Raw genomic sequence first — 25,432 nt, forward strand, 5'->3', positions numbered from 1 at the left:
TGTCCCAAATATAACCTTTATATATTTGACTCATGATGTGCCAAAGAGTATTAGAATTTTGAATGGAATAATTATATCCAGCAACAAAACTAAAATATTCCTTGTGGTAGTAGATTAGTAATAAGATAAACACTCTGCAAGACATTCACTTACTGGAATGTAACGACAACATAGTCTTCTACACCTGTAAAAACTGTTCAGAAGGTAGTGAGGCCTCAGTGCTTTTACCTTCCTTCATCCAGACATAAAAGCAACCACTGAAGAACTGAGGGAAAAATCCAAGTACACTGCACTGGGCAGCTTGGCCTCTGCTTTCCCCTGTTTACCAGAACAGACCTTAGAACTTTAGACACAAAAATATCCAGCGCACTGGAAAAAACATGTCCTCCTTTGAAGGGCAATTTCAAATAAATTAGGAAAAAATTAAACCTGAAGTGAAACTTCAATCCAAATATATCATCAAGTCCCTTTATACTCACCTCTGAAACTCAGAAGCTAGGTACTGTGCTAAGGTTTCTGTGAAATGTGTACCTCCAATGTTATTATCAGTGTTTGTTGAAAGAACACGATATATTCCACTGTTAACTTCCATGACACTGATAGATAAGGATGTTCCTCCAAGTTTGAATACCAAAATGTTGCTTAAAAAAAAAAGATAACATGAGTAAGTTATGAGAGAATCACAGCATTGTAAAGCCAGGTTCGACTTCTTAAACTAACAAGTCACTGTAAATCACATATGAGGAAACTGAAAATCTCACATGAGTAACTAAGTTGTCCATGGTCATCACTCAGCGATGACTTAAGCCTAGAAACCAGATCTTCTGATTTTAAGTCAAAGCTCTTTTTCATCTAGTTGTACTGGTAAAACTGTATTCTTCTGACTAACTCGAGTTCAAAACACTAACTTTTCAAAGTAAATAAAGAAGAGATTTGTAATTAAAGTGAATTGTAAGAGAATTAAACATAGAAATTTTATGTTAATATTGTCCTTGTTACTCTACTGCAATAACATGTTCTACAAAAGTAAAACATATGCAAAACTAGGAGCTAATTTCCTATGTATCAAAATCCAAAATTTCTGATATTCTAATTTATATTCTATATTTTAGTTTACCTAAAAAAAAATCTCCTAGTAATTTATACATATTAGTTTAATTGTGAGATATGAATGAAATGACACAATTAGGGGAAATTAACACACCTGAATTGATTTCCCTAAAATTACACGATGTGTCAGATCTATTAAGACAAGTTTTATAATTAAATTAGGAGCATGTCTTACTATTTCATTATCAAATGAAGTCTTAAATCCCCATACTGGCTTTTCCCCCACCTCCTGCCAAGACAAATGTACATAAAAGACCTGTTTCTAAGCGTGTTTAATAATTAGAATTGGTAGTAAAATCAACAGTGCCCTAGAGCTTCAGTTGAAACTTGGCTGGGCTTATAAATTTCAAATCTTCCTCCATTAAGGGGACAAAGTGTAGGTGATAAGAGAAGGGCGTAAAAGCTCAACCTTCCCTCCTGCCTGTTATATCCTTTCTCTGCCTGTTATATATCCTTTCTCTAGGACATCTTTCTCATCCATTTGAAAAACTCTAGGTGAGAGTTTCAATGTCTTTCCATCCATAAAGGCTTGGAACCACTGTGCTATATAACAATCTCTACTGAAATAATTGCTATAATCTAAAATGTTTTCTGCAGTGAAAAACTTAAAGCTGCAAATATGGTTTTTACCTTTTTCCAGTGGGGGAGTCTTGTCCAATCCCATAAGCCAAAAGAGCTGCAGATGGTTCGTGGATTAACCGCAAAACATTGAACCCAGCAGCTCTGGCTGCTTCCCTGTGGACAATTTACTTTTAATACATTTAGTATCACAACATGCTCAAGTCCACATTTTTAGAAATGCTCTGCTATAGATTTTATGCAATAGCATATAAGACTTCGTAAGTAGAACATGAAGGGTAATGATCTTTAGAAGCAAGATAACAGAACATAAGAAACAGACCTAAGTCTTTAAGCGTAGATCACTTTCTGTTTAAAATAATAATGTTCAGAGTCTATTTCCTTGACAAAGAAAATAACGTGCTTATACTGAGTAAGGAAGAGAAAGCTCTCCAAGTGCTCAAGCTTACAAACTTTAGAAAGAGATTAGGACATATTTATAATACACTTTAGCATTTTCCAACTTCTTTAATTTAGGGTCACAGTTTTAACACCCCACAAGTGCAAGTAAATAAAGCAATTCTCTGCCCCAGAAGCAACTCAGGTGTTCAGCAAAGCCCCATAGGGAACTCTATCCACAGAGCAAAAGACTGGGTGCTTGCCAATTACATTTGCGTAACAACCTGTAAAAACTAAATATAACTTTTTGTTTAGATGTTAATCTAAGGTGAAAAAATAATCGCAAATATTTTCTAAAATTGCTTTTTTTTTTTTTTTTTTTTTTTTTGCAGTCCGGGGGCCTCTCACTGTTGTGGCCTCTCCCGTTGCGGAGCACAGGCTCCGGCCGCGCAGGCTCAGCGGCCATGGCTCACGGGCCCAGCCGCTCCGCGGCATGTGGGATCTTCCCGGACCGGGGCACGAACCCGTGTCCCCTGCATCGGCAGGCGGACTCTCAATCACTGCGCCACCAGGGAAGCCCTAAAATTGCTTATTTTTATATAATTCCCACGTAAGCCTTAATTACATGACACTAAGGCAAAGTGATTCATAAACATCAACTTAACCTGGTAATCAAAAACATTTCCAATCAAAATAGCTAAGAAAGTACATTTAATTTTATGTTCTTTTGACATTTCATAAAATAGAGGACCTATTAATGATTACTACCATAACATTTTACCACACGATTTACATATGTAAACATACATGTATTTACAAATACAACTTTATTGTGTAAGTTATTTTCAAATGCAATTTTACCTTTCACTATATAGTGATACTGTGAAATCTGTTATTTCCTTTAACTAAGCAAGTAAAAGAAACCCCATATTATACTTACCCAAGAGCATTTTTTTGTTTTTCTCCAAAATCAAACGGAACAGTAATAACTACATCATTTGCATCTGAGCCCAAGACAGAATGTGCTGTTTCTGTACGTGAAAAAAATATTTTAAAAGTTCACGAAACATACTGTGGTAATCATGTCATGATATACGTAAGTCAAATCATTACGCTGTACACCTTATACAGTGCTGTATGTCAATGATATCTCAATAAAAAGGGAAGAAAAAACATATACATTCTGATGATACACAAAAATATCAAGCGATACTCTGAGGTTTATTAATTTGAGCCAAAGACATTCTCACTATAAGGATTTTCCAATTCACTTGACTGCTCCACCCCAATGATCTTCTCTTACTCTCTTAAATTGTGCACTACTTTTTTGTGGTTTTGGTATAGTTTGTGGACATGGAACTAAGTACTTTCCAAAGTGCCTTGCTCTTAGGCTTCCAAGTTTCAACCATCTCCCAAATTAGACGGGTTCTTAGACAATGAGCTTCTAATGCACCAAGGTGCAGACCAACGAACATGGTGAAAGGCTGCCTTCCAGCCCACAAATCCATTACACATTCCAGAGCTGAAGTAAGCCTTGTCAGTAATCTACTCCAGAACCCCTCAAGTTGCTCCACAGATGGCTGCTCAGCTAGCTCCAAGCCTTCACCTGAACTGGAAATAAAACCAGACCTACTTAATCTGCCTAAATTACCGTGGAGAGTGCACTGTCAATCTTGAAAGAGATACGACATTCACTATTCGCCAAGCTTATTGGCCGCTTCATCTTTTTTTAAAAAATATTTATTTATTTGGCTGCACTGGGTCTTAGTTGCCGCATGTGGGATCTTTAGTTGCGGCATGCGAACTCTTAGTTGCAGCATGCATGTGGGATCTAGTTCCCTGAGCAGGGATTGTACTCGGTCCCCTGCGTTGGGAGTGCAGAGTCTTAGCCACTGGACCACCTGGTCACTTCATCTTAAGAAGTTTTGAAAATGCTAATTTGGCCCCATCCATTTACATTACTTCTAGGGAAACCAAGGTCAGGGAAAATAAGTCATTTAACCACGGTCACATAGCCAGTTAGTGGCCCGGGCAGGTCTAGCATAATTTAGGTCTCCTCACTGCTCATTCGCTCAATCACCCTGCTTATTAGCCCCAGATCAAAAACCATCTCTAGATTTTTTTAAAGGTCAGTTTTTAAAAAGATCTTTCCTTTTGCTCAATACCTTTCATTTTACTAAATATTAGTCTGGCAACATCTTCTGGGCTGACAAATTTCTTTTCTTCTCCAGTATCTATTTCATAGCGTAATTTCCCATTTTTTTCAATGACCTATGAAGGAAATTATGTGTGTTAAATAAGGAATGATTTTAATAAAAATACAGTTTCAAATCAACATAACTGGCAATTACTTTGTGTAATAGGGAAATAATAATAGAAGCATACTCACTAAACATTTACTATCCCTGATGTATTTCTGAGCCTGTGGATCATCAGAGCTGTCCATAGAGATAAACATAGTTAAATATTTATATCACTATTGTTGACATATAAGTTTTAAAGAAGACTATATTCTTCAATACCACTTGACAAATATAAAAATATAAACAAAATTAAGTTGCTTAATATTAAAAGAAATCTTGCAATATTAGGGTAGGTTTATACGGTAGGAATGAATGGCTGCAGAATTTACAAGGTTGAGTAATTCTATTAAAGTGCTAACTTCACATTTGAAAGTGAATAGCTCTTCCTTGTTCTGATCTTACTATCAACAGATGTTAAATATTTGGGGATGATTTTCATAATATCAATGATTTTATGTCATATATATACTTTTATCTTTGATCCTGAAAACCCAACCACTGAGATAAAAAGGACAAAAGGACCACAAACTAATGGCAAACCACAATACCTAACACCATCTTTGCTGCTTGGTTTCTAAATATGAATCAATGCCTGAAACCTGAAAGGACTAAGCAAAAGTATGAATATTATATATGTAAAAGTGCAGACTACTGCAGGTAGATAGATATATAACATCCTATACAAAGTAGGCACTAAACAATTGTGTATGGCAATGGAAAAATTAAAACAATGGGTGTCATGTTGCTCAAAATAGTAATACGAATTAACGCAGACTGCAAAATGTTTTCACATGTATTACCTTACCTGATCTTCCCAACACTATAAGGGGCAGAGTCAGTACTTGATCCCAGGCCTTCTCTACCAGGCTAGGGTTTAGACTGCCTCGCGGTGAGATGCTAAATGACTAAGGTACTTTTGCCGTGAGCAGGGATAGGAGTCTGATCTTTGGCCTAATTTCATCTAGAAAGGAAGATGAGGTAGACCCTCACTAAATCCTTCTTGCAAGGAGCAGTGGCTACTCTGTCCAGAGACCAGTCTTAACTGTTTAGTAAGAGCAGGTGAAAATTAACACTGGCTAATTGCTGAAGGGTAACTGAACATCTGAGGACCCTAATCTGTTAAAGAAGGGGAAAATGCCCAGTCACATGACTAATTAATAGAACAACTGGCTGGAATCCAGATCTTTAACGCAAGGTTTAATATTCTTTCCACTAGCCTTCCCCCTCCCCTGCACCTTTTCTAAACCCAATATTTATAGTAGCTCCTGGACAAATATTTTAAGGGTAAGAAAAAAAAGATTAAGTGTGCCCACAGTAATTTTTTTTTTCCTGCGAATACTGTAATTTTGGCATGACACTTAGTGGTTCTATTTCCTTTAGGACAGAATTTAAGTCAACCAGGATAATTTCACCAAATAGCTATCTATCACTCAGACAAGATAACTTGCCAGAAAAGGATATTTTAATGGAATTTATAGAACTCTTAGAAACGGAAAATTCTTTCTCAATTGCAGAGAGGGCCTCGCTCAGGTGAGGCCAGAAGCACACGTAGCTCTGAGGGCCACAGAGAGGCCAGACCCTGGAGGTTAGCCAGCGGAGAAGCAGAAAGCAGAGAATGGAGCTGACGACAAATGATCACGGTAGCGCCAGAAAGTAGTGGACTGACCACAGCCAGGTACAGATGACAACTTTATTTGTCCACACCAGGATTGAGTTACTGAACAGAGACAGAGGGTGGTGGCAGGCTGGCATACACAGCGCCATTTACGTGGAGGGCTTCAGGAGGCAGGCAGAGCATCACTCCTAGCAGGGTACCAGGGCCTTCGTCCTGCCCCTCCCCCTCCCTCCTGAAGGGCCCTGCCCCCGCACTCACCAGCACTCACCAGCGCTCACGTACTGCCGGGCTTCTTCCCCCCCACTCTCCCAGTACAGAGCCCACGCGGTCTGGAAACGTCTGTCTTTACATTCATCTGCCCACTGGGCCCTCACCCAGCTCCTGTGAGGGTAGCAGGGATAGCCTCCCACTGGATAGGGGAGGGGCCTGAGGTACAGAATGGTCAAGTGACCTGCCTGCAGACTGACAGGGAGTCATGGCTGGGCCTACAGCTCAGACAGGATTTCTGGGCCTGTTTCTCTACAGCCTCCCGTTATTACGACTTCTCTCCTCTTCACAAGATTTGGCCTGTTTTTTCTGTTTTTAAAGATTTTTCCCTTGTTTTATTCCTAACCTTAAAGTTACTCTGCCCATTAGACCTGCACACTACCACCTCCCAAGTTCACCTTGACTTCTGCTCTTTAGCACTTCTCTTATCTCAAATAAATCCCTGCCTGTGTACTTTGCTACCATTAATAGATTAATATAGTACAGGCCTAACTCTTTCAAGTACTTCCCTGTTTTTCCAGAAAGTCTACCTATCTACAGTAGTGTTATCCAGTTGTAACTGACATGGACCCCTCCACGTAAGGGCCTAAAACTGAAAAAAAAAATTATGTATCTCCATTTCTGTGCCTTAAACATACGCTCCTTTAAAGCACGGAATCTGAATCTGGGTGTGGTGCTTACAGAAGTTCACAAGTACATTCATAAATATTAATGCCACAGAATGCTTCCTTACAACACAATTGTTACCAGGATTTCACATACATTAACACGCTGCTGTGTCTGAAAATACCGCAATCAGAATTTCACTTTGCCTTTTGTTATGCTATTCATCTAATTTTTTAGAACTGGAAGGTACAAGAAATGTCACCTAGTACAAACCTCTCATTTTAGAGATAAACCGAGGCACAAAAAGGGCAAGTGATCTGCTCAGTGTAACAAAGTGTGGCAGCATTAGAATTTGGGGGTTCTGGCGAGATTCCAGTGTGTTCTACCTCGCGCTGCTTCCTACAGAATGGCCCATTCCCCAGAGAAACCTGCCATCTATTCCTGCTCCCCATATGTTCCCACTGTGCTCTGGACCATTTCTCCACCTATTGCTATTTCCAGCATTTAGGTAAGCAACCAAGCTGGCAAAATAGAAAATAAAACCTCTCCCAACATGCCTGCACTTTTTTTCCAGCCTCCTGATTACAGGAAAGCTCTTTACGTTCTAAGTCTCCTTTTTGTACTTTCTGAAAGTACTGAATAACCGCTAAGAGCTTTAAGTTAGGTTAATGATGGCCAGTAATGGCTTCCCTTCTAGAGTAAATTGGAAGCATGGCTCAACACCATCATATCTCCTCTAGGATGTGTGTGTTTTGGAGGGAAAAGGGGATGGATTTGTGGAGGGTTGGTGCTTAAAGAGAGCTAGCTATTGCAGGCTGTCCTTATCCACACCACCCAACTGTTCCCAAAGCTGTTCTATTCCATCATATGCCATTAATGAGGTGAACTTTTGTCTATAACGTGTGAGAAAAAGTGACTTTGGAAAGTTCCCTAAAAGAAAAGTTTTCTAGGCCTTGCCTTCTATAACATACTAGACAGAAAAAAGGCTAACAGAGAGGAACAAAATTAGCTAAAAGCATTTGGGAAACTGATATCTGAATTGTTTCCATGAGGTCCACATGGCAAACCAATGCTAAAGATATATAATTATGCATAATCAAGGAACCTAAAAAATATGGACTGCAAAGAATTTACTTACATGTAGTATTTTATAAGACAGCCAATTTCTCATTGTATCAAAGATTATCAATATGAACCAAAACGCACGATTGTGGCTCCCTGTCAGTTGTGAATTATATCCATAGTGTTAAGAGACTGAGGGCTAGTAAAATGGAGGGAAAGACGGTTTGACTATTGAGTGTGTGCTAGTCGGTATGTCACAGACACAGCAGTGAAAATATGAGATAAAGGTACCAATACGTGTTGTGTCTATATTAGCCTCAGGAGCTATAGAGAGATTTAAAGTGAAGATTGTAAACTCCAGGAAGTAGTCAAGTTAAACTAGTAGATTCAAGCAATGAGGTCTTGGTATACAGCCCTAATTCTACATCTTGTCAGCTACTGTGCTTCATCCTAGCCTGACCTCAGCCAAGGTCATATGCTTTAATAACTTACATGTGTATAGTGCTTTTAAACTTTTAAACCCTTTCACATCTATTTAAGCCATCTGATCCTCACAACAACCCTGTGAGGTAGGCAGGCTGCCCCCTTTTAACAGCCGAAGAAACTGGTGTTGAGAGGTAAACTAAGTTGTCATGCATCAGTGGTGAAGCCAGGGCTAACTAGCTCTCTGGACTTGCCTGCTTCCGTTGTCTACTAGGCCACCTCTCACGTTTCTGAAATGTCTTTCAACTAGTGGAGACGCTTGGGAGAAGCAAGTATTCTACCCTTGAATATTCTAGTATTACTACCCTTCTGCACATTAATGGTCCATCCACTCTTTTTTTTTTTTTTTCTGAGGACACGGAAAAGGAGGCAGGCTACCAGAAGGCAGCCGTTGGACCCAGGCCTCTGCCAGAGTAGGAAATACACCCTTGTGTGATCAGCTCCTAACTTTTGGTGTTTGAAATTAACCTCTGAAGCAACTTTTCAAGCCCTAGCTGGAAAGCACCGGTTGCCTCTTCCACCGCTGTGGCCAAGCGTCTGACGGCGACCACCGCATCCCTGCGCAGCTCGTTGGCTGTGTCCTGCTGAGCACTGGCCTCCTCGCCAATGGCAATCAGCCGGTCCAATTTTTCCTCCTCCCGCTTTGAAAGTTCTCGTGCCAATCTCCTGTTTTCTGCCAACTCGGCTGCGATAGTCCTGGCCACGGACCGCCTTCTTCGCCTTGCCCACCTGGGAGGGGGCTCACTGGTCAAAGGCCCATCCCCACCAGAAACAAAAGGAACTCTGGAGGAGGAGCCCGGAGGCTGCTGTGCCGAGGCCACCCCGGGAGTGTCTCGGCCGGAGCTGGTGCAGGGGCTGGGCTCGCCGGACACCCCCAGTCTGGTCACGGGGCTGCTCTGACAGGGAGCAGCTGCACCTCTGAAAAGGTGGTGGGAGCTGCTGTAGCTGGGGGTCCCTTGAGAGCACCCTGAAAAACAAAGCAACAATGTTGCAGAGATTACATTCGTGCTACGGGAATGCTTAGAGCCAGCAGCAGAGCTGAGGGACAGTGACAAAGCTATGGTACTCCCAGCAAGGCCTCTTTCCACGAGGGATGGGGAAGAATTCACTTCCTTATCTGGACATTTTGTTCTGTTGCAATCACACATCCAAAACCTCTCCCCTCGCCTTCCTGAGCCCCTTTCCACATAGCTATCCGACCTACTCTACAGCCACAAATTCCTAAGTCTCCATTATCAACAATGCCCAAACTAGTCTGGTTCTAAGGAGTGCTTCCAGGTTTAAAGGAGCTCTAATATCTCACATACCTAGGGTCACGCCTCTTAAAAACCTGAAGCCCTTTATCTTACCATTAGATTTAAAAAAGAGGGCAGGGGGCAGAAATAGGGACTATGCTGACAAGGTCACCATCCAAACATGTAACGATTAGAACCAAGTGACTCTGGGACCCTGATCCTTCACACACTGGGGAGTTACCTGCACCCGAAGATTCATCCCAGGAGTCCTCAAGGTCACTGGTTTCTCGCATCTGGTCACTGATCCTCAGTTGACAATCCTCATCTGATTCCTTAACTGTTTTCAAGACAGGCTGATGATCTGCTGCCTGAGTCCTCTTTGCTCCCAGAATGCTGGCTCCCTCTTCCCCTGGGGTGTCAGAGGCCGCTAAGTTCTGATCACAGTGCTTGGCCCAAGCAGCATCCTCCATTAAGTTGTCTGCGTCAGTCACTATCTGATTTCGGAGAAGCTGATCCAATGTATCATAAAAGGGACAGTGTGGTGGATCACCCATACTTGTGGCGTGGGCCACATAGGCCTTTAAATATAATGCCTTCAGGACTTTGAACTTGGAGCGGCACTGACGCTCGGTGCGGCGGAAGCCTTCCTGCTGCATCCGCTTAGACACAGCCTGGTAGACGTCTGCATTGTGATGCACGGTCTGGAGGCGCTGAATATACTCTGCCTCACCTAGTATGGAGAGAAGCGTGCGTGTCTCCTGTCTGGACCACCGGATGCCTGCGCTGCTATTGGAAGTGGCCATAGCGGACTGGGAAGGAAGGCTAGCTGGAGGAGGCTCCTGGGCAGCAAGGTGCCGATCTGAAGGTGTGGGGAGGCTCTGTGTGCTCAGGTCTATCTCCAGGAGCCAGCCGATTCTTCCCTCTCAGGGCTAATTGCTGAGAAGCCAGGTCCAAGGACCGCATTTCTGGCTGGAAGGCCACAGGGGAATGAAAGTTACAGGGATGGGTAAGGATAATTGTGGCAGCAAGTTAAGCGGTGCTACCTGTAAGTAGGCTGCAAAGAGGCAGGATGCCAGCACTGAGAAAGCCCAACTTTGGGAATTCGCTCAGGATGGGTACTGGATCAAGGGCTAAAAAGGGCCTTACTGGCTTGGTAACAAAGGGACTGGCTCCTCCACAAAGTGCAGAATGCTTCCAAGGCTGAGACCTGGTACAACTGTGTATCTGTAAAAATCACCATTAACTTCTAAGCAGACAGACCGAGGCGGAGAAATGCCTGGACCATGAGGCAGCTCATTCTGGAGAAGTCCTAGCAGGACCATGGCATAGCAATACGTGTCTAAAGGGGCTCATTCCTTACTAACCTAGGTCTAAGTAGGATGCTCTGGCTATGTACCAGCTGACTGTCACCATTGGACTCTTTTGTTAAAAGGTAACTTCCAGGGCCAGAAAAGCAAGCTGAAGTTGTTCTTGCTAATACAAAGCTTTTTGCATAATATGGCAGAAGACCTCCACATCTTTACTTCCACCACCCGCCCCAAAATAGCAGCAAAAAAACAAACAGGGCTACCAAGGGGATGGATCTGTGGAACTGTTCTGTATCTTGATTATATCAATGCCAGTACCTTGGTTGTGATACTGTAGTATAGTTTTGCAAGATGTTACCACTGGGAGAAAATGGTAAATCCAATAATACATTCCATCTCTCTGTATCATTTCTTGTAACAGTATGTAAACCTACCATTATCTCAAAAAAAAAAAAAGTTTACTTAAAAAAATACATTGTTGGCTGCTTACAATGAGTGAATCTAGCTTCTACAACTCCCTGCTTTGTTTTTCAGTCTATAATTTGAAAATTTTTGACACCAACTCAAATTATTTCCAATATGCTCAGTACTAAACTTCGTCAACAGATAAATGGATATGGGAATATATGTATCATCAGAGAGTATTTGAATTCTCTCTGAAATACTACAAGTTTTGATGTAATGCAAAAAGATCCTAAGGAAAAAAAATGAGTATCAAATTCAGTTTAACTAAACACAGGTAAGGGATAGTAAAAAATATCTGTATGTATAAAAGAAATAAATTTTAAATTTAATCCATGATCCCCCAATCCTAAAGTCAACACGAGGAAATTTCTACCTAAATTCTTAACTGACGAAGTAGAAAGGAAAGAACCTGGGGCTAACGGTTAGGCGCCCTGGACTGCAGTCCTTTCTAGTTTACCCCCTAACTAACTTAGGGATATCTAACTTCTGTGTGCCTTGATTTTCTCATCTAGAAATGGGAAGGGATAAAACCTGCCTGACAATCTTACAGGGATTTGAGAGGATTAAATAAAATAATAGATGTGAAAGCACTTTGAAAATTTAAAAACACTACAGCAAGTATTACAACTCCAGTGAAAATGAAAACCCCTAATTATCACGGTAATCTATAATTTGAGGAGACAAGTCTGGGGAAGCAAGCCTCTTTAATCTTTTAATTAAAGTTACAACAGCTGATTAACCTGATTCTTAAGACATCAATTAAGCTGTTTCCCTAATGCTTAAATTTGAAAGCCAACTGTTAAACTTAGTTCCCAGAAAGTGTCACAAAAAGATCTGAGGAAGAAAATCAATAGCTTCTACATAAATATTTCACCATTTATAATAGATTCCACGAAATTCAACTACAGTGCAAAGAAATCTTCAAATTCGCACACAATCTTTCAAGTTCCCTCAGTTAAAAAAGTACTGTACAAATGTGATAAGTCCAAATTCCCACCTCTGGATGACACAAATTATCAAAACTAAATGTATGTTGGCATCAATCAATACTAACAGATCTGAAGGCAAGAAACAAACGTCTGAGTGAATCCCATCCTTGAGAAGACTCAGTAGAAGATAATATCAGAAGATAACAGCTCCTAGAGCACTCTGCGAGATGACCCAGGCATAAAAAACAGGGAAAAACACGCTGGCGTTTCTAGTTTCATTTCACGTTACACTTAGAATGTATAAACACGTTTTTATTACCACGGGTAGAGGTATTGTTTTATTCCATACCTTCTGCCAAGGATCTGCTTTACTTTCATTACTGTATTTGAAATATTCCTCATTCTACTTTGTTTTGCTGCCAATCCAACAACCTGAAAAAGAGCAATATGTTACAACGCACATAATTTTTTCCTTATTTCAAAGTTCAAAAATGAGGGGAATAGTACCTCTTCATTTTCTGAGTAAGCAACAACAGCTGGAGTAACTCTGTCACCTGCATCATTGGCGACCACATCAGCCCGGCCATCCTGGAGAAAAACAGCAACTGTATTAGTTCTTTTGTGATGAAATATACAGTCTCTTTAGATATATTCAGACATGGGTGGGCCAGTGTTACTCTTGACATATATGTGGAGAGAAAAAGTGCTTTATCATTATTTTAAACACGTAGATTTCCTAGATTTTAATTAAGACCAGAATTCCATGAAGGACTACCTCATTTTTTTCAGTCTACTCTGCATAGTGGACAACAGAACAGACATAACAACAACCTATCTATGTACAATAACAAGCCTTATTGTGTTAAACTTCCTACTTCTCTTCCCTTCCCTATAAACACATCTTTCTTCCCTTTCTCTACATATGATGAAGTAGCATTAAACCCTTTGGCTTTTCCTTACAAATCATTTGACATTTAAACGTGAGACTAGGATCAGGGCTGTCCCTCATTATTGTTCCTTCCACCTGCCCACTGATGACAGGAAGCCCCTAACTCCTAGTCAGGCTCTCTCATTTCCAGAAAGGACATCTAAATAGAGCACACACCATCATCTGGCTTCACACGCTTCGCGGGATCAACACCTCTAGTTCCAGAACGCGGCCACCCCGTGCTCTGGCCAACGTCCAGAAACCTCCGGGTACCACACGTTCAGGTCCCCCTCAGGGCCTTCTGCGCCCGCGATGTCCCGGGTCCGCCCCCACCTCGGGGCCTCCTGCGCCCGCGATGTCCCGGGTCCGCCCCCGCTCTGAGCCTCCTGCGCCCGCAAGGTCCCGGGTCCGCCCCCCCTCGGGGCCCCTGCGCCCGCCAACCTTGAGGAGCCGCGGGGGACGAGGCCGGGTCCGCCCAGCTCTCAGCCCAAAACTTCCCCACAGAATCACCTCTCCGCGCGACGTCCCCAGGCCGGCGACAGGCCGTTCACAGCCCCGCAGGAGACCAAAGGACTTGGCCTTGCACCCAGAGAACTGGGTACGCGCAGCCCAAGTCCCCGAGTCCCTCACCTTATAGACGGCCACACAGGCTGACGTGCAGCCTAGGTGAACCCCGATGGCCGCCATGAGGCGGCAGAGACAGCGGCAGCAGTATCGAGCGGTGTCCCCGGCCGCAAGAGCGCCAGGCCGCGGAACAGCCCCATCAGGCACCGCGGAGACTTCACGTTCCCGCCCGCCCACCCACTGCGTCCGGTCCCTCCGCCGCGGCCTCCCGCGTCCCCGCCAATCAGCGTGAAGGTCCCGCCTTTCCCCTCGAGAGTCAGCGAATAGCTTTACTGCGTCTCTCCCCGCCCCGCTGGGGAGGCACCGAGTGAGCGAGAGTGCGCACGCGCAGGCCGGGGAGTGAAAGGAAGCGGCTGCTTCGCCCCTCCCGCTTCCATGCCCTTTTTTTGAGAGCCAATGGAAACTCACGGTTGAGTTGCATCATGTGTCCCAGCAACTCCAGGCAGATTTTTTTCCAACCCCTGCTCTGCGCTCCTGCGTCCTGGAGCAGCCCCGGGCGATAGCAGCGCTGCGGTTCATTTCGCAGGTGGCGAGGCGTTTGGAGCTGGCTCAGCATGTGGTGCGGGAGCCCAGCCGCAGTGGTGGCCTTTTGCGCCGGGCTTTGGGTCTCTAACCCGGGGCGGGCGCAGGGCCAGGAGGCCGGGGGGCGGCTGGGCGCCGACTGTGAAGGTGAGCGGTGTGAGACCTGCTTGCATGGCGGTGACACCGCGTCGCAGTGCAGCTGTTGTCGGCTTTGGCTTCTCTCGGGCCTGTCTATAAATAGCATTTCACTCAGGAAATACGGGCCCTGGCCGTGGTTTCCGATCGCCTTCGCCCAAGCCGGGACCAGTGACACGTTCAGGCCGCGTTCTTGGTCTTGCTCGATTAAACTGCCTCAGAGCTGGTGGGTTTGGATTTGGATTCGATTTTGTGCAAACGCACGTAGATGCAGACGACCCTGGCTCCAAAATGATTCTGCTGCTCTAACCGGCGAGACTTGCCTTTCCTTGCACAGAAGCCTATCAAGTTCAAATTAGTTTATAACTCCCCACAGGAGAAAACATGACAAATTTTCTGTAATTGAGTTGAAATGGCTTAAATCAGAGCACATAACTAACATTTGTTAGGACTTTACAAGGAAAAGTTTCTTTACAGAGGAGTACCTTAACTCCTTAGAAAGAGGAGGAATACAAAAAAAAGATTCCTTTTCTGTTCACCGAATCTCAGCTGTGGACTTGCACTCAGAACAGGTGGGTCTACGTCCCACCCAGCCTTCTGGCTCTGAGGCCACTGTACTCGGTTCTGGCAAAATCAACGTGATAATACCTACAGCAGAGGGCTGGTAACGAGGTCAAAGGAGATAATTAGCTGTGCTACCTCCTTCCTCCTGGACTACTGTAGCACTTACCTCCGTGTTTCATTCATTGAAATAATTAGCTTAGATGTATATCCGCTTCACCCTTCCCTGAGCTTTCGAATTTATTCTTACATAACAGGAAATGGTAGGTTCACAATATATGTTTAATGAATGGGTGAGTATAGACTGTAATATAACTGAATAAAGTCTTAACAGTTGGAGTCCAGTTTTCTATCAGCCCTGCAATAATTAAACTTTTCTCCAGAAATTTAAAATACCTGCATGATGTTACTGTCAAACTTTAGATATAGATATTTGTTCAGCCAAGTTATAATTTTCAGTTAAAGACCCCTTATAACTGGGTACTATACGTTTAAAGCAGAATTTGTGAGGCATAAACAGTTGACTGGCTTAATCATCAGTAATTTAATTGATGGAGCTTCTACTTAGAAACATTTCAGAAGAGCCAGAGCATCTGGATTAATTGTGAAGCTTCTAACGTCTTTCTTGAATTTATTACAGCATATTGTGATTATTAACTTGCATGTCTGAGTACCCTGGGTGTGTATTTCCTTTTGTTAAGACTGTAGAATCACAACGAAGGAAATACTGGTTTTAGAACAAAAAGAAATAGAGTCTAGATCTGGCTCTGTTTCAGCTTATGAGTCTTTATCATTAGCCAATTAATTTTCCCTCAATGTATAAGATTAAAATTCTATACATACTGTAGGGCAAATTTCCATTCTTATCTTGACTACTCTGTGGCATGGGACACCAATGACTTCTTTTATCAGTAAAAAACTGATAGTCGGGCTTCCCTGGTGGCACAGTGGTTGAGAGTCCACCTGCTGATGCAGGGGACACGGGTTTGTGCCTCGGTCCGGGAAGATCCCACATGCCGTGGAGCGGCTGGGCCCGTGAGCCATGGCCGCTGAGCCTGCGCGTCCGGAGCTTGTGCTCCGCAACGGGAGAGGCCACAACAGTGAGAGGCCCGCGTACCGCAAAAAAACAAAACAAGCAAACAGACAAAAAAAAAACCGATAGTCCATGAACCACCTGGGACCTATTACTGTATTTTATTAAGTTCACAAAGTATTTTGAAAAAACATCTAAATTAATTGGCTATCTTTTAAACTTGGGAGATGTCATTTTAAAAAGTTCAGATTTCTGGCTTATCTTGAAAACCAGGTGACCAGTCAAGACTAGCCCATATGTCCATATAGTGGGAACTGATGGTGGCTCTGCTCTTTTTAGAAAGGACATGTGTTCTTTAGGTTTTTGTTTTTGTTTTTCCTAGACTTGGATTGCTTTACCCATTGATTTTACTTGCCTGGGCCCTGTGAATATTCAAGTTTATGACTGCTTTAGGCCATGTGAAGCTTACTGGAAAAAAAAAAAATGTAAACGTTTCTGAATTTATTTAAAAGGACTGTATTATGGGGCTATTAATTTTTTTTTTACTTTGAAATAATTATACATTCACTTATGGGACTAATTTTAATAAACAAAACCCTATGACATAAAAGACTATGGTTATCTGGTTATAGCAATAAATGCATGCCAGGATCCTTAACTTACTAATTTGTTAGGTGATTTATAGTGAGATTAATCTCACAAGCCTCTTAGATATATCGCCTCATCCACCAGAGGACAGACAGCAGAAGCAAGAACTACAATCCTACAGCCTGTGGAATGAAAACCACATTCACAGAAAGATAGAGAAAATGAAAAGGCAGAGGGCTATGTACCAGATGAAGGAACAAGATAAAACCCCAGAGAAACAACTAAATGAAGTGGAGATAGGCAGTCTTCCAGAAAAAGAATTCAGAATAATGATAGTGAAGATGATCCAGGACCTCGGAAAAAGAATGGAGGCAAAGATCGAGAAGATGCAAGAAATGTTTAACAAAGACCTAGAAGAATTAGAGAACAAACAAACAGGGATGAACAATACAATAACTGAAATGAAAACTGCACTAGAAGGAATCAATAGCAGAATAACTGAGGCAGAAGAACGGACAAGTGACCTGGAACAGAATAAAGAAAAAAGAATGAAAAGAAATGAAGGCAGCCTAAGAGACCTCTGGGACAACCTTAAACAACATTCACGTTATAGGAGTCCCAGAAGGAGAAGAGAGACAGAAAGGACCTGAGAAAATATTTGAAGAGATTTTAGTGAGATTAGTCTCTTCATGTAAGCCCAAGGAATAAATTTCCATTCATACTGTGACTTCTCTGTAGCATGGGACACCACTGATTTCTTTCTTTTTCAGAAAATTTCTTCTCTTGATGGCTATGATACTGCTTTTTCCTTGCCTTTGCTTCCTGTCTCTGTGCCCACTTGTTCATAGTATCTTTGTAGGCTTCTAATTCTTTAGCCATGGCTTCAATATTAGAATATCTATAGTCTGATTAATCCCAGATGTTTATATCCACCCCCCCTCCTTTTTAGAGTCTCAGACCTTGCATCCCATTGATGACTGAACATCCCTACTTAGTTACCTTATACCTTAAACTCAACAGAATCACAAACCAAAGTCATCATCTCCTTCCCTTCTCAGTCCCCCAAACCTGTTATACTTACGGCATCAGTACATAACTGGTCCACTAGACTAGACTTCTGTCTCTCCCTGATGCCCTAAACCCGTCAAACACTGGATCCATTGATTCTACCTTCTGGCTGACTCTGCTCCTTTCTCCTTCCCCGACTCCAGTGCCTCGTTACAGACCTTCACCATTTTCAACTGCTTACTGTCACAACAGCATCCTTCCCATGGCAGGGTGATCATGTTATCCCCTCACTAAATATCTTTCAGTGATCTCCCAATTTTCTCCAGGGAGGTGCCTCTCCTTTGTTCTCCCACACTATCTAGTACATGTCTCGTAGTGTTGAGAAATCGTTTTGGTCTCCTGCATGTGTGCATTCCTTGACAGTCAAGACCGTTTCTCTCACCACATCATCTCCAGTGGCTACCATGGTGCGGGTCATAAGGTAGGCACTCAATTCTGTTGAATACATGTATGCACATATGCTGCAATAAAATATTATATAGCTTTTAGTGAGTCAAAAGTGTATCTTTCAAAGTACAAGTTAGAATTCCCAACACCCACCCTCTAGGTAATACATTGACAGAGCAACAGTTAAGGTGTAGAAGTCATCTGAAGGTGTATTGTGGGAGTAGAGAAAGAGCTTTGAGGCATCAGGACCCAGGGTTTCTTTTTCAGGAAGAGGAGAATTACAGGTCACCAGGAGGCTTTAACGATGGTTTATGCATGGATCGTTACAGTAGGTGTCTCCCTTGCATACTTGGTCTTTTGCTAATTAAACCTAGCAAAATACGTGTCGGCAAATGTCTCGTTTTCCTCATTCTATCAGTAGCATTTCACACAGCTGATCAGTCAGTCCCTCCTTTTTAACTCTTTCTTTGCTTGTCTTCTGGGACACACTCACTCTTTGTTCTCATCCTCCCTTACTGGCTGCTTCTTTCAGTCTTTTTCTGGTTCTTTCCATCTTTCCAATTTCTAAACAATGGAGTTTCACAAGACTGAGACCCAGGATCTCTCATCCCTTTTGTGTGGTCTCATCCCACAAAGATCATTTTAATGCTGATGACTTACAAATTTAGTATTTGTCCTAGAATTCACCCCTGAACTCCAGATTTATATCCCCAGCAGTTCTTTACTGTTTGCAGTGTCAGACATTATATTAGGGGTCTCCAGAGGAACAGACCAGTAGGATACATACATACATACATACATACATACATACATACAGATAGATTTATTATAAGGAATTGGCTCTCCTGATTATGGAGGCTGAGATGTCTAAAATTTGCAGTATGGGCCAACAGGCTGGGGGCCCAGGAGAGCCAATGGTGCAGAAAGCAGTCTGCTGGAGAATTCCCTCATGCTTTTTTGTTCTATTCATGCCAGTCCTTTGTGTTCTATTCAGGCCTTCAACTGATTGGATGAGGCTTATCCACATTATGGAGGGCAATCTGTTTTAGCCAGATTGATTTAAGTGTTAATCTCATTCAAAAACACCCTCCAAGTGGACACATAACATTCATCGTCACAGTTGTCTAGAAGTATCTCAAAGTTCACATGTCAAGACTGACCTCCTGCTGGTCTCCACAAACTTGCTTCTCCTGCAGTCTTACCAGTTCAGCAAATGGCAACTCCACTCTTGCAGTTTCTCAGGCCCAAATCCTTGGAGTCATTCTTGACTTCTGTCTCTGTCCGCCGCCACTGCCCCCCGCCCCCACCCCATGCCACATCCAATCCATTAGTAAATTCTTTGGCTCTGCCTTCAAAATACATCCAGAATCCAACCATTCTCATCACCTCCAATGCTCCCACCCTGGTCCAAGATATGCAGCTATTTTAAGAACCTCCAAATGGTTATGCCTGCTTTCATTCTGGCTCCCCTGCAGTCTATTCTCCAAAGAACCTCCAGAGGCATAATTTAAAAGTAATGTCAGATCACTGCACCCTTCTACTCAAAACCTTTAATGGCGTGCCTTCTCAGAGTAGGACCCAGAGCCCTTACCATGACCTCAAAGCCCTAGATGACCTGGCATGCCGCTGTTCATTTGACCTCATTTTCTACCATCCTCCCTCTTGGTGGGAGGGAGGCTCCCTTATGGTTCTTGGACCTGCCAAGGACATGCCTACATTGTTCTTCCCTCTGCTTGCAGGGTTCTTCCCAAGCACTCCACTTAAGCTGTTCTCCCACTTCCTTAAGGTTTATGCTCAAACACGACTTTATCTGAGAGACCTTCCCTGACCACCCCATTTAGAATAATACTGTTACCTTATACTATTACTCTATCCTCCTTACCAAATTTATGTTTCTTCACAGCCACAAGATATTTTTATTTATTCACCAGAGTGTAATCCCTGAGAGTAAGAGCTTTGTTTTTCCAACAACCTATAGAATACTGTCTGGCACTTACTGATTGCTCAGTAAATATTTGTTAAAACCACGACATGGCTATATTATATTTAGTGTTCTGTTCCTATTAAATAGCATTAGGAATGAATATGACTTCATGTTCTAAAAACTGACATTTCTGGTTGTCTAGCTGAAAACAACTGGAAACACTGGATAAAATAAAAATGTGAAAATGTTAAGTGTAAGTTAGTAAGGCCTACCCGGAGGCCAAAAACAATGTGAAAGTGGAAACCAAAAGAGGTAAAGGGACCCCTGAAGCTGGGATTTTTCTTGAGGGTATTTGCCACCCAGGCAATTTAAACTTAGATTTTCATGGATGTAAAATAAAGAGAATGAATAAAATAAAAAGAATAATGACATAGCCAAGAACCTTCCCAAGTTAGGTGTGTAATACTGGATCCTCCCCCAATTAGTTTGGAACCCCAGAGAGCTAGACTTTCATTATAAAAGGTGACCTGGAAATAACCACAATTCTACCACCATTCTTTAGAGACTAAAGGAAATTGCAGTACTTGAACTTTTTACTGAATAAAAGGTAAAACAAAAATGTCTCCCGATCACTCATACTCACAAGCTACCACACATATGCATTGAAGCTCAAATTGACACAGCCAACCTGGATGATCCAAAACGTCTCAAACTGAGAATTTAGTTCACAGGGATTTCAAGTAGGCATCAGCAAATGTTAATCTCACATAGGAATCCACCTTCAATCCAGTCCCACGAAATTCTAATAATTCCCACAAAGTTCTAAGAAAGAAAGCTCACATTCAGAAAAATCACAAACCCATGGAAAGAAGAGCACCGTAAGTGACAGCCAGTTGAGACAAGAGACAGAAGAAGCATACCTAGACAGGCTTCAGGTTTTACAATTATCAGGCACTGAATATAAAATATTTTTACGATATTTAAAGAAATGAAGGGATTGAAAATATGAATAAAGGGCAGGAGGCTATTAAAAATGTCCAAACATATTTGGAAAAGAACCAAATAAACACGTTCAAATAGAAATTAGTGAGATTAACCGCAGACTAGACACGGCTGAGAAAAGAATTAGTGAGTTAGAAGATTGAAGAAATTGTCAAGAAGGAATCACTGAGCAATTAAGAGAATAAAAATATGAAACAGAGATAAAGGTACAATGCGGATCAAGAGAAAAATTCCCACATATGTTAACTGGACTTCCAGAAGGAGAAGAGAGAGTGTACGGGTGGAGCAAAAGAGATGATAGCTCATTTTTCCAAACGGATGACAGTCATCAATCCACAGATTTGGAAGTCCAGTATATTCCAAACAGTATAAATAAAAATAATTCCACATCTAACCATATCAGAAGGAAACTGCAAAACACAAAAGGAGAAAAGAGAAAATCTTAAACACAGAGAAAGAAGACTGATGAACTTAAAGGGAATGGCAATTAGACTGTCAGGTGATTCAATGTTGAAAGGCCCAAAGCCACAGCTAGTAAATATTAAATAGTAAAGCCAGGATTTGGACCCAGAGAGTCTGGCTTCAGAGCCAAAGCACTGAATCTCTAACTATACTGCTTTCTGAGTGTGGAGTTGGGAACTAATTTATTTAAGGCAATGTTAAAAGTAAAATTAGAACAATGAAGTAATATACAAATTATTCAAGAGCTTCTGGTTATTCTTAAGTCTTAACTCATTACAACATGTATTTTATTCCTAGGTAGCAATTCTCCCCTAGTACCGGTACCAGCAAGACTAATCTGGTGTCTTTTTTTCCCTCCAAAATCAAGCTGGAGCAGATAATGTAGGGCTGACTTCAGTTCTAGAAGGTGTGGATGGAACTGCTGAAAATAATGTTCCTAGCCCACTGATAATTTAATAATTCCACTAACTTGACTTTAAACTTTATTATTATCTTTTCAAAAAAGTTGTAGCTCTTTTCCTGCAGGTGACATTATTATATTTTTCAAGTACTAAGTTAAGTAGTAAATACTCAAGTTAAGACAAAGATTGTAAGGCTACATAAAAACATCCAACCAAATGCTTTTTACAAGAGGTGGGTTTGGGCAAAAGAGTTAAATCTTTCTCTTCCACAGGAAAAAACTATAATAACTATCTAAGACTAAAAATAAAATTAGGAATTAGCCACACAAACATGTTATTTAAAATTTGTAAATTCCAAAGGAATCAGCTAAAAGAGTTGAAAATGAAAGCTTTGAGTTTGGGGGAAATGGGGAAGGGGAGACAAGGGACACTATTTTTCAAACTGAACCGTTTATAACTCACTGGCTTTAAACTTGGTGTGGGGGTGAGGGACAGAGAGGGAGAGAGAAGAGACCTGGAAACTACAAGTATAAAAATTATTTTAGAGTGTTTTTCTTAAACAGGAGTGGAGAAATGGGATGTGATGTTGAGAGATGTTTTGTTGCTTTTAAGATAGAAGAATTAACAGCATGTTAATGGGAACAAGACAGGAGAGGGCAGAGGTGCAGGAGCAGGGAGTTGATAGGATCTACTTTAGCAGGTGGAAGGGTTGTCACACTTCACAGAATTAAGGTAGACTGTGCTGGTACACGTGTTGTAGATGTGGGTGGCAGAGCAAGCGAGAGTTCTTTCTTGTTGCTTCTTTTTTCCCTCAGAGAAATAGGAAGCACCACCATCGCTGAGGATGGGGTGGAGGTGTGACACAAGGTTTGAGAGAGCAGCTGCGCAATTGTCCTTTTGGGAGTGGGAGACAGTGAGAATGAGGTCAGTGTAGTAGGATTGTTGGGAGCACTGATGGCTCACTGAAACGAGCGGTCATGAATTTACAGTGAGACCAGTGAGTACCGTTGTGCTATTTCCTCCAGCCACGTTCAGTGAGTATAGGTGCAAAGTTTTAACCAGGGTTAGGATTTTGCTGGGTGAGTCCAACAAGGGAGAGAGATGCAAGGGAGTTCAGTTTGTGTGCCAAGGAGTTATTATAATGTTGAACCACGGAATCTAAGCTGGGTGGGGAAGCAGGGTGAAGTGGTGGCGGAATCAATGAATAGTATGACCTGGCGGGGTCAGGGAATTGTTTACCTTGGGCTGTTAGAGGATGTGAGCTGGAAAGATGGGAGATGATGATCAGACAATGGGATGTTTCCACTGAGATTACAGAGGTTACAGTCATTGGTAATGACTGGACCTAAGGGTATGACCATGGTGATTTTTCATGTATTTTGGATATTAATCCTTCGTCAGTTTATAAGTTGTAAATATCTTCCTCCAGTTTGTGGCTTGTCTTATCATTTGCTCATGATTTCTTTTGCATTAAAAAAAACTGGTTAATTTTGATGTAATCAAATGTATGATCCGTCTTTTGTTCTCTTCTTTCAGAAATCCTTCTCTATCCTGATGCCATAAAGATGTTTTCCTAAGGTTTCTTCTAAAACTTTTGTAGTGTTGCTCTTCCCATACGTCTTTATTCACCTGGGATTCACGTCTGTGTGTAGTTTTGGATAGGTGCCTAAGTTTAACGTTTTCCATGGCAGGTGGTCCTAGTACCATTTATTGACTAGTCCATTTCTCCCCCACTGACTTTTATCATCACTTCTGTACTATACCAAGCTCCTCTAGATTTGTGCATTTGTTTCTAGGCTCACTAGTTTGTTCCACTGGTCTATTTCTGTGCCAGTCCCACAGTGTTTCGAATGCTATAGCTTTAGAATTAGGTCTTGACATCTGATAAGGTCACAACTCCCCAAACTCCTCCTTCTTCAAGTATTTCTTGGCTTTCACTTGTTCTTGTTTTTTCATCTGTATTTTTGGATCAGTTTATCAAATCTATAAAAAAGCCTATTGAGATTTTCATTAGAAGAGCATGGAGTTTATTGATCTACTTAAAAATAATTATCATCCATAATATTGAATCTTCCCATCCATGAACATGGCTTATCTTCCCATTTCTTATGTCTACTTTTAGGTCTTTTGATAAAGTTTTGTAATTTTTTTCCTTCAAAGTCTTGCTATACTATTAAATTTATTCCTGGTTACCCTAGAAATCGCCACTCTTCCCTAAAATTCTTTCTAATATGAGGGCTGCTGTTTTCCAGCATATGCTCTGGCCTCCATGTCCTTCTCTGATTGCTTGGGCACTTCCCCTTTGGGACGACAACGTGGGAAAGCAGCCTCCTTCTATTTCATAGTACCCTAGTGGATAAGCATGTGGGCCCAGAGGGAGACCATCTGGGGTCAAACTCCCTCTGCCACTTACTGGGCAAAAGCTCACTGGCCTCTCTCTGACTCAGGTTCTTCATGTGTAAAATGAGGATAGTAATGTATCTACATCAGAGTTTTGTTCTGAGACTTGAATAAGTTCATCCACATAAAGTACTCAGAACAGTGCTAACAAATGGTAACTATGGTCGTTCTTATTGCCCGTGCCTCTTCTGAGTGTCATCTCTTCACTGACTCTGGACCGTGTGATTGAATATGATTGTTCAGACTGGGGTTCAAACTGGACCATACAGGCAGATGCAGACTACCAAGGGGCTTCATTCAAGATACATGTTCTGTTTTTTCTCTGTGCTTTAAACAAAGCTGTCCCAAGCATCATATCCCAGAGGAGGCAATATTTTCTTTTCGGGTGAGTGACATTTTGTGGGAAAGTTCTCATATTAAGTGGAATTTGGTTCCACAGATTGATGGATTGATTCAATAAGCTCGTTATTCAAGGCCCAATACTAAGCTAAAAGCTACAGGCCTGAAACCATTCTTACGTAAGATATGAATTTAATTTGTCACAATGCGCTGAATCATACTTACTTTTTTATGTGGTGGGAGAAACATATCCGTAGGTGTGGTAGTGGTGATATTGTACACAAGTACATAACTTATTTGTTCCTTCTAGTGTGTCAAGAATTCTTGAACCGATTCTACGACTCCTTGATAGCCAGAGGAGTCAACTTTTCCCTGGACACCATAGAAAAAGAATTGATCAGATTTTGCTTGGATGTCAAAGGAAAAGAAAACCGCCTGGTATGGTAAATTTTCACCTTTCATTTTCTCCCTGTGCTCGGAGAAAACTGCTAATCGTTTCATTTCTCATCTTGAATTTAATGTTCTACTTCTTTGATGCTTGCTTCAAGCCTGCTCACTGCAGAAAGCAAGCAGAAATTGATCTTTCAGGGAAATGGAGTCAATGGATTTTCATCTAGAATATGTCTCATTTCATTTGGCTTTTTGAAAAAACCATAGGCAACCAATTGCATGATTTCTTTTTTTTTTTTTTTTTTTTTTTTTTTTTTTTTTGGGGGCCC

The 25,432-nt window shown here is 41.8% G+C and overlaps 3 protein-coding genes across 3 annotated transcripts in view; 1 reads left to right on the forward strand and 2 right to left on the reverse strand.

Annotated features, from left to right (window-relative positions):
• HSPA14 (heat shock protein family A (Hsp70) member 14) overlaps positions 1-14,189 on the reverse strand; it is a 34,843-nt gene extending 20,654 nt beyond the window's left edge. The window contains exons 1-8 of the mRNA XM_007460890.1: positions 13,898-14,189; positions 12,847-12,927; positions 12,689-12,771; positions 4,457-4,505; positions 4,233-4,338; positions 3,008-3,098; positions 1,741-1,845; positions 480-641 (exon numbers count right to left, since the gene is read on the reverse strand). Coding sequence (XP_007460952.1) covers positions 480-641; positions 1,741-1,845; positions 3,008-3,098; positions 4,233-4,338; positions 4,457-4,505; positions 12,689-12,771; positions 12,847-12,927; positions 13,898-13,954 — 734 coding nt within the window. The 5' untranslated portion in view covers positions 13,955-14,189. The remainder of the gene's footprint in view (positions 1-479; positions 642-1,740; positions 1,846-3,007; positions 3,099-4,232; positions 4,339-4,456; positions 4,506-12,688; positions 12,772-12,846; positions 12,928-13,897) is intronic.
• MSANTD7 (Myb/SANT DNA binding domain containing 7) lies at positions 8,847-10,601 on the reverse strand. Its single transcript, XM_007460889.1, has 3 exons — positions 10,569-10,601; positions 9,880-10,147; positions 8,847-9,370 (listed from the first exon to the last, which is right to left on the reverse strand). Exons 1-3 carry the CDS (start codon positions 10,599-10,601, stop codon positions 8,847-8,849), a joined length of 825 nt encoding a protein of 274 aa, XP_007460951.1.
• A 240-nt stretch (positions 14,190-14,429) lies between the features above and the next one.
• CDNF (cerebral dopamine neurotrophic factor) overlaps positions 14,430-25,432 on the forward strand; it is a 16,898-nt gene continuing 5,895 nt past the window's right edge. The window contains exons 1-2 of the mRNA XM_007460891.1: positions 14,430-14,560; positions 25,024-25,151. Coding sequence (XP_007460953.1) covers positions 14,446-14,560; positions 25,024-25,151 — 243 coding nt within the window. The 5' untranslated portion in view covers positions 14,430-14,445. The remainder of the gene's footprint in view (positions 14,561-25,023; positions 25,152-25,432) is intronic.

This window comes from Lipotes vexillifer, unplaced genomic scaffold (genome assembly GCF_000442215.2).
Source record: "Lipotes vexillifer unplaced genomic scaffold, Lipotes_vexillifer_v1.1 scaffold534, whole genome shotgun sequence".
In the NCBI taxonomy this organism is placed as follows: Eukaryota; Metazoa; Chordata; class Mammalia; order Artiodactyla; family Lipotidae; genus Lipotes; species Lipotes vexillifer.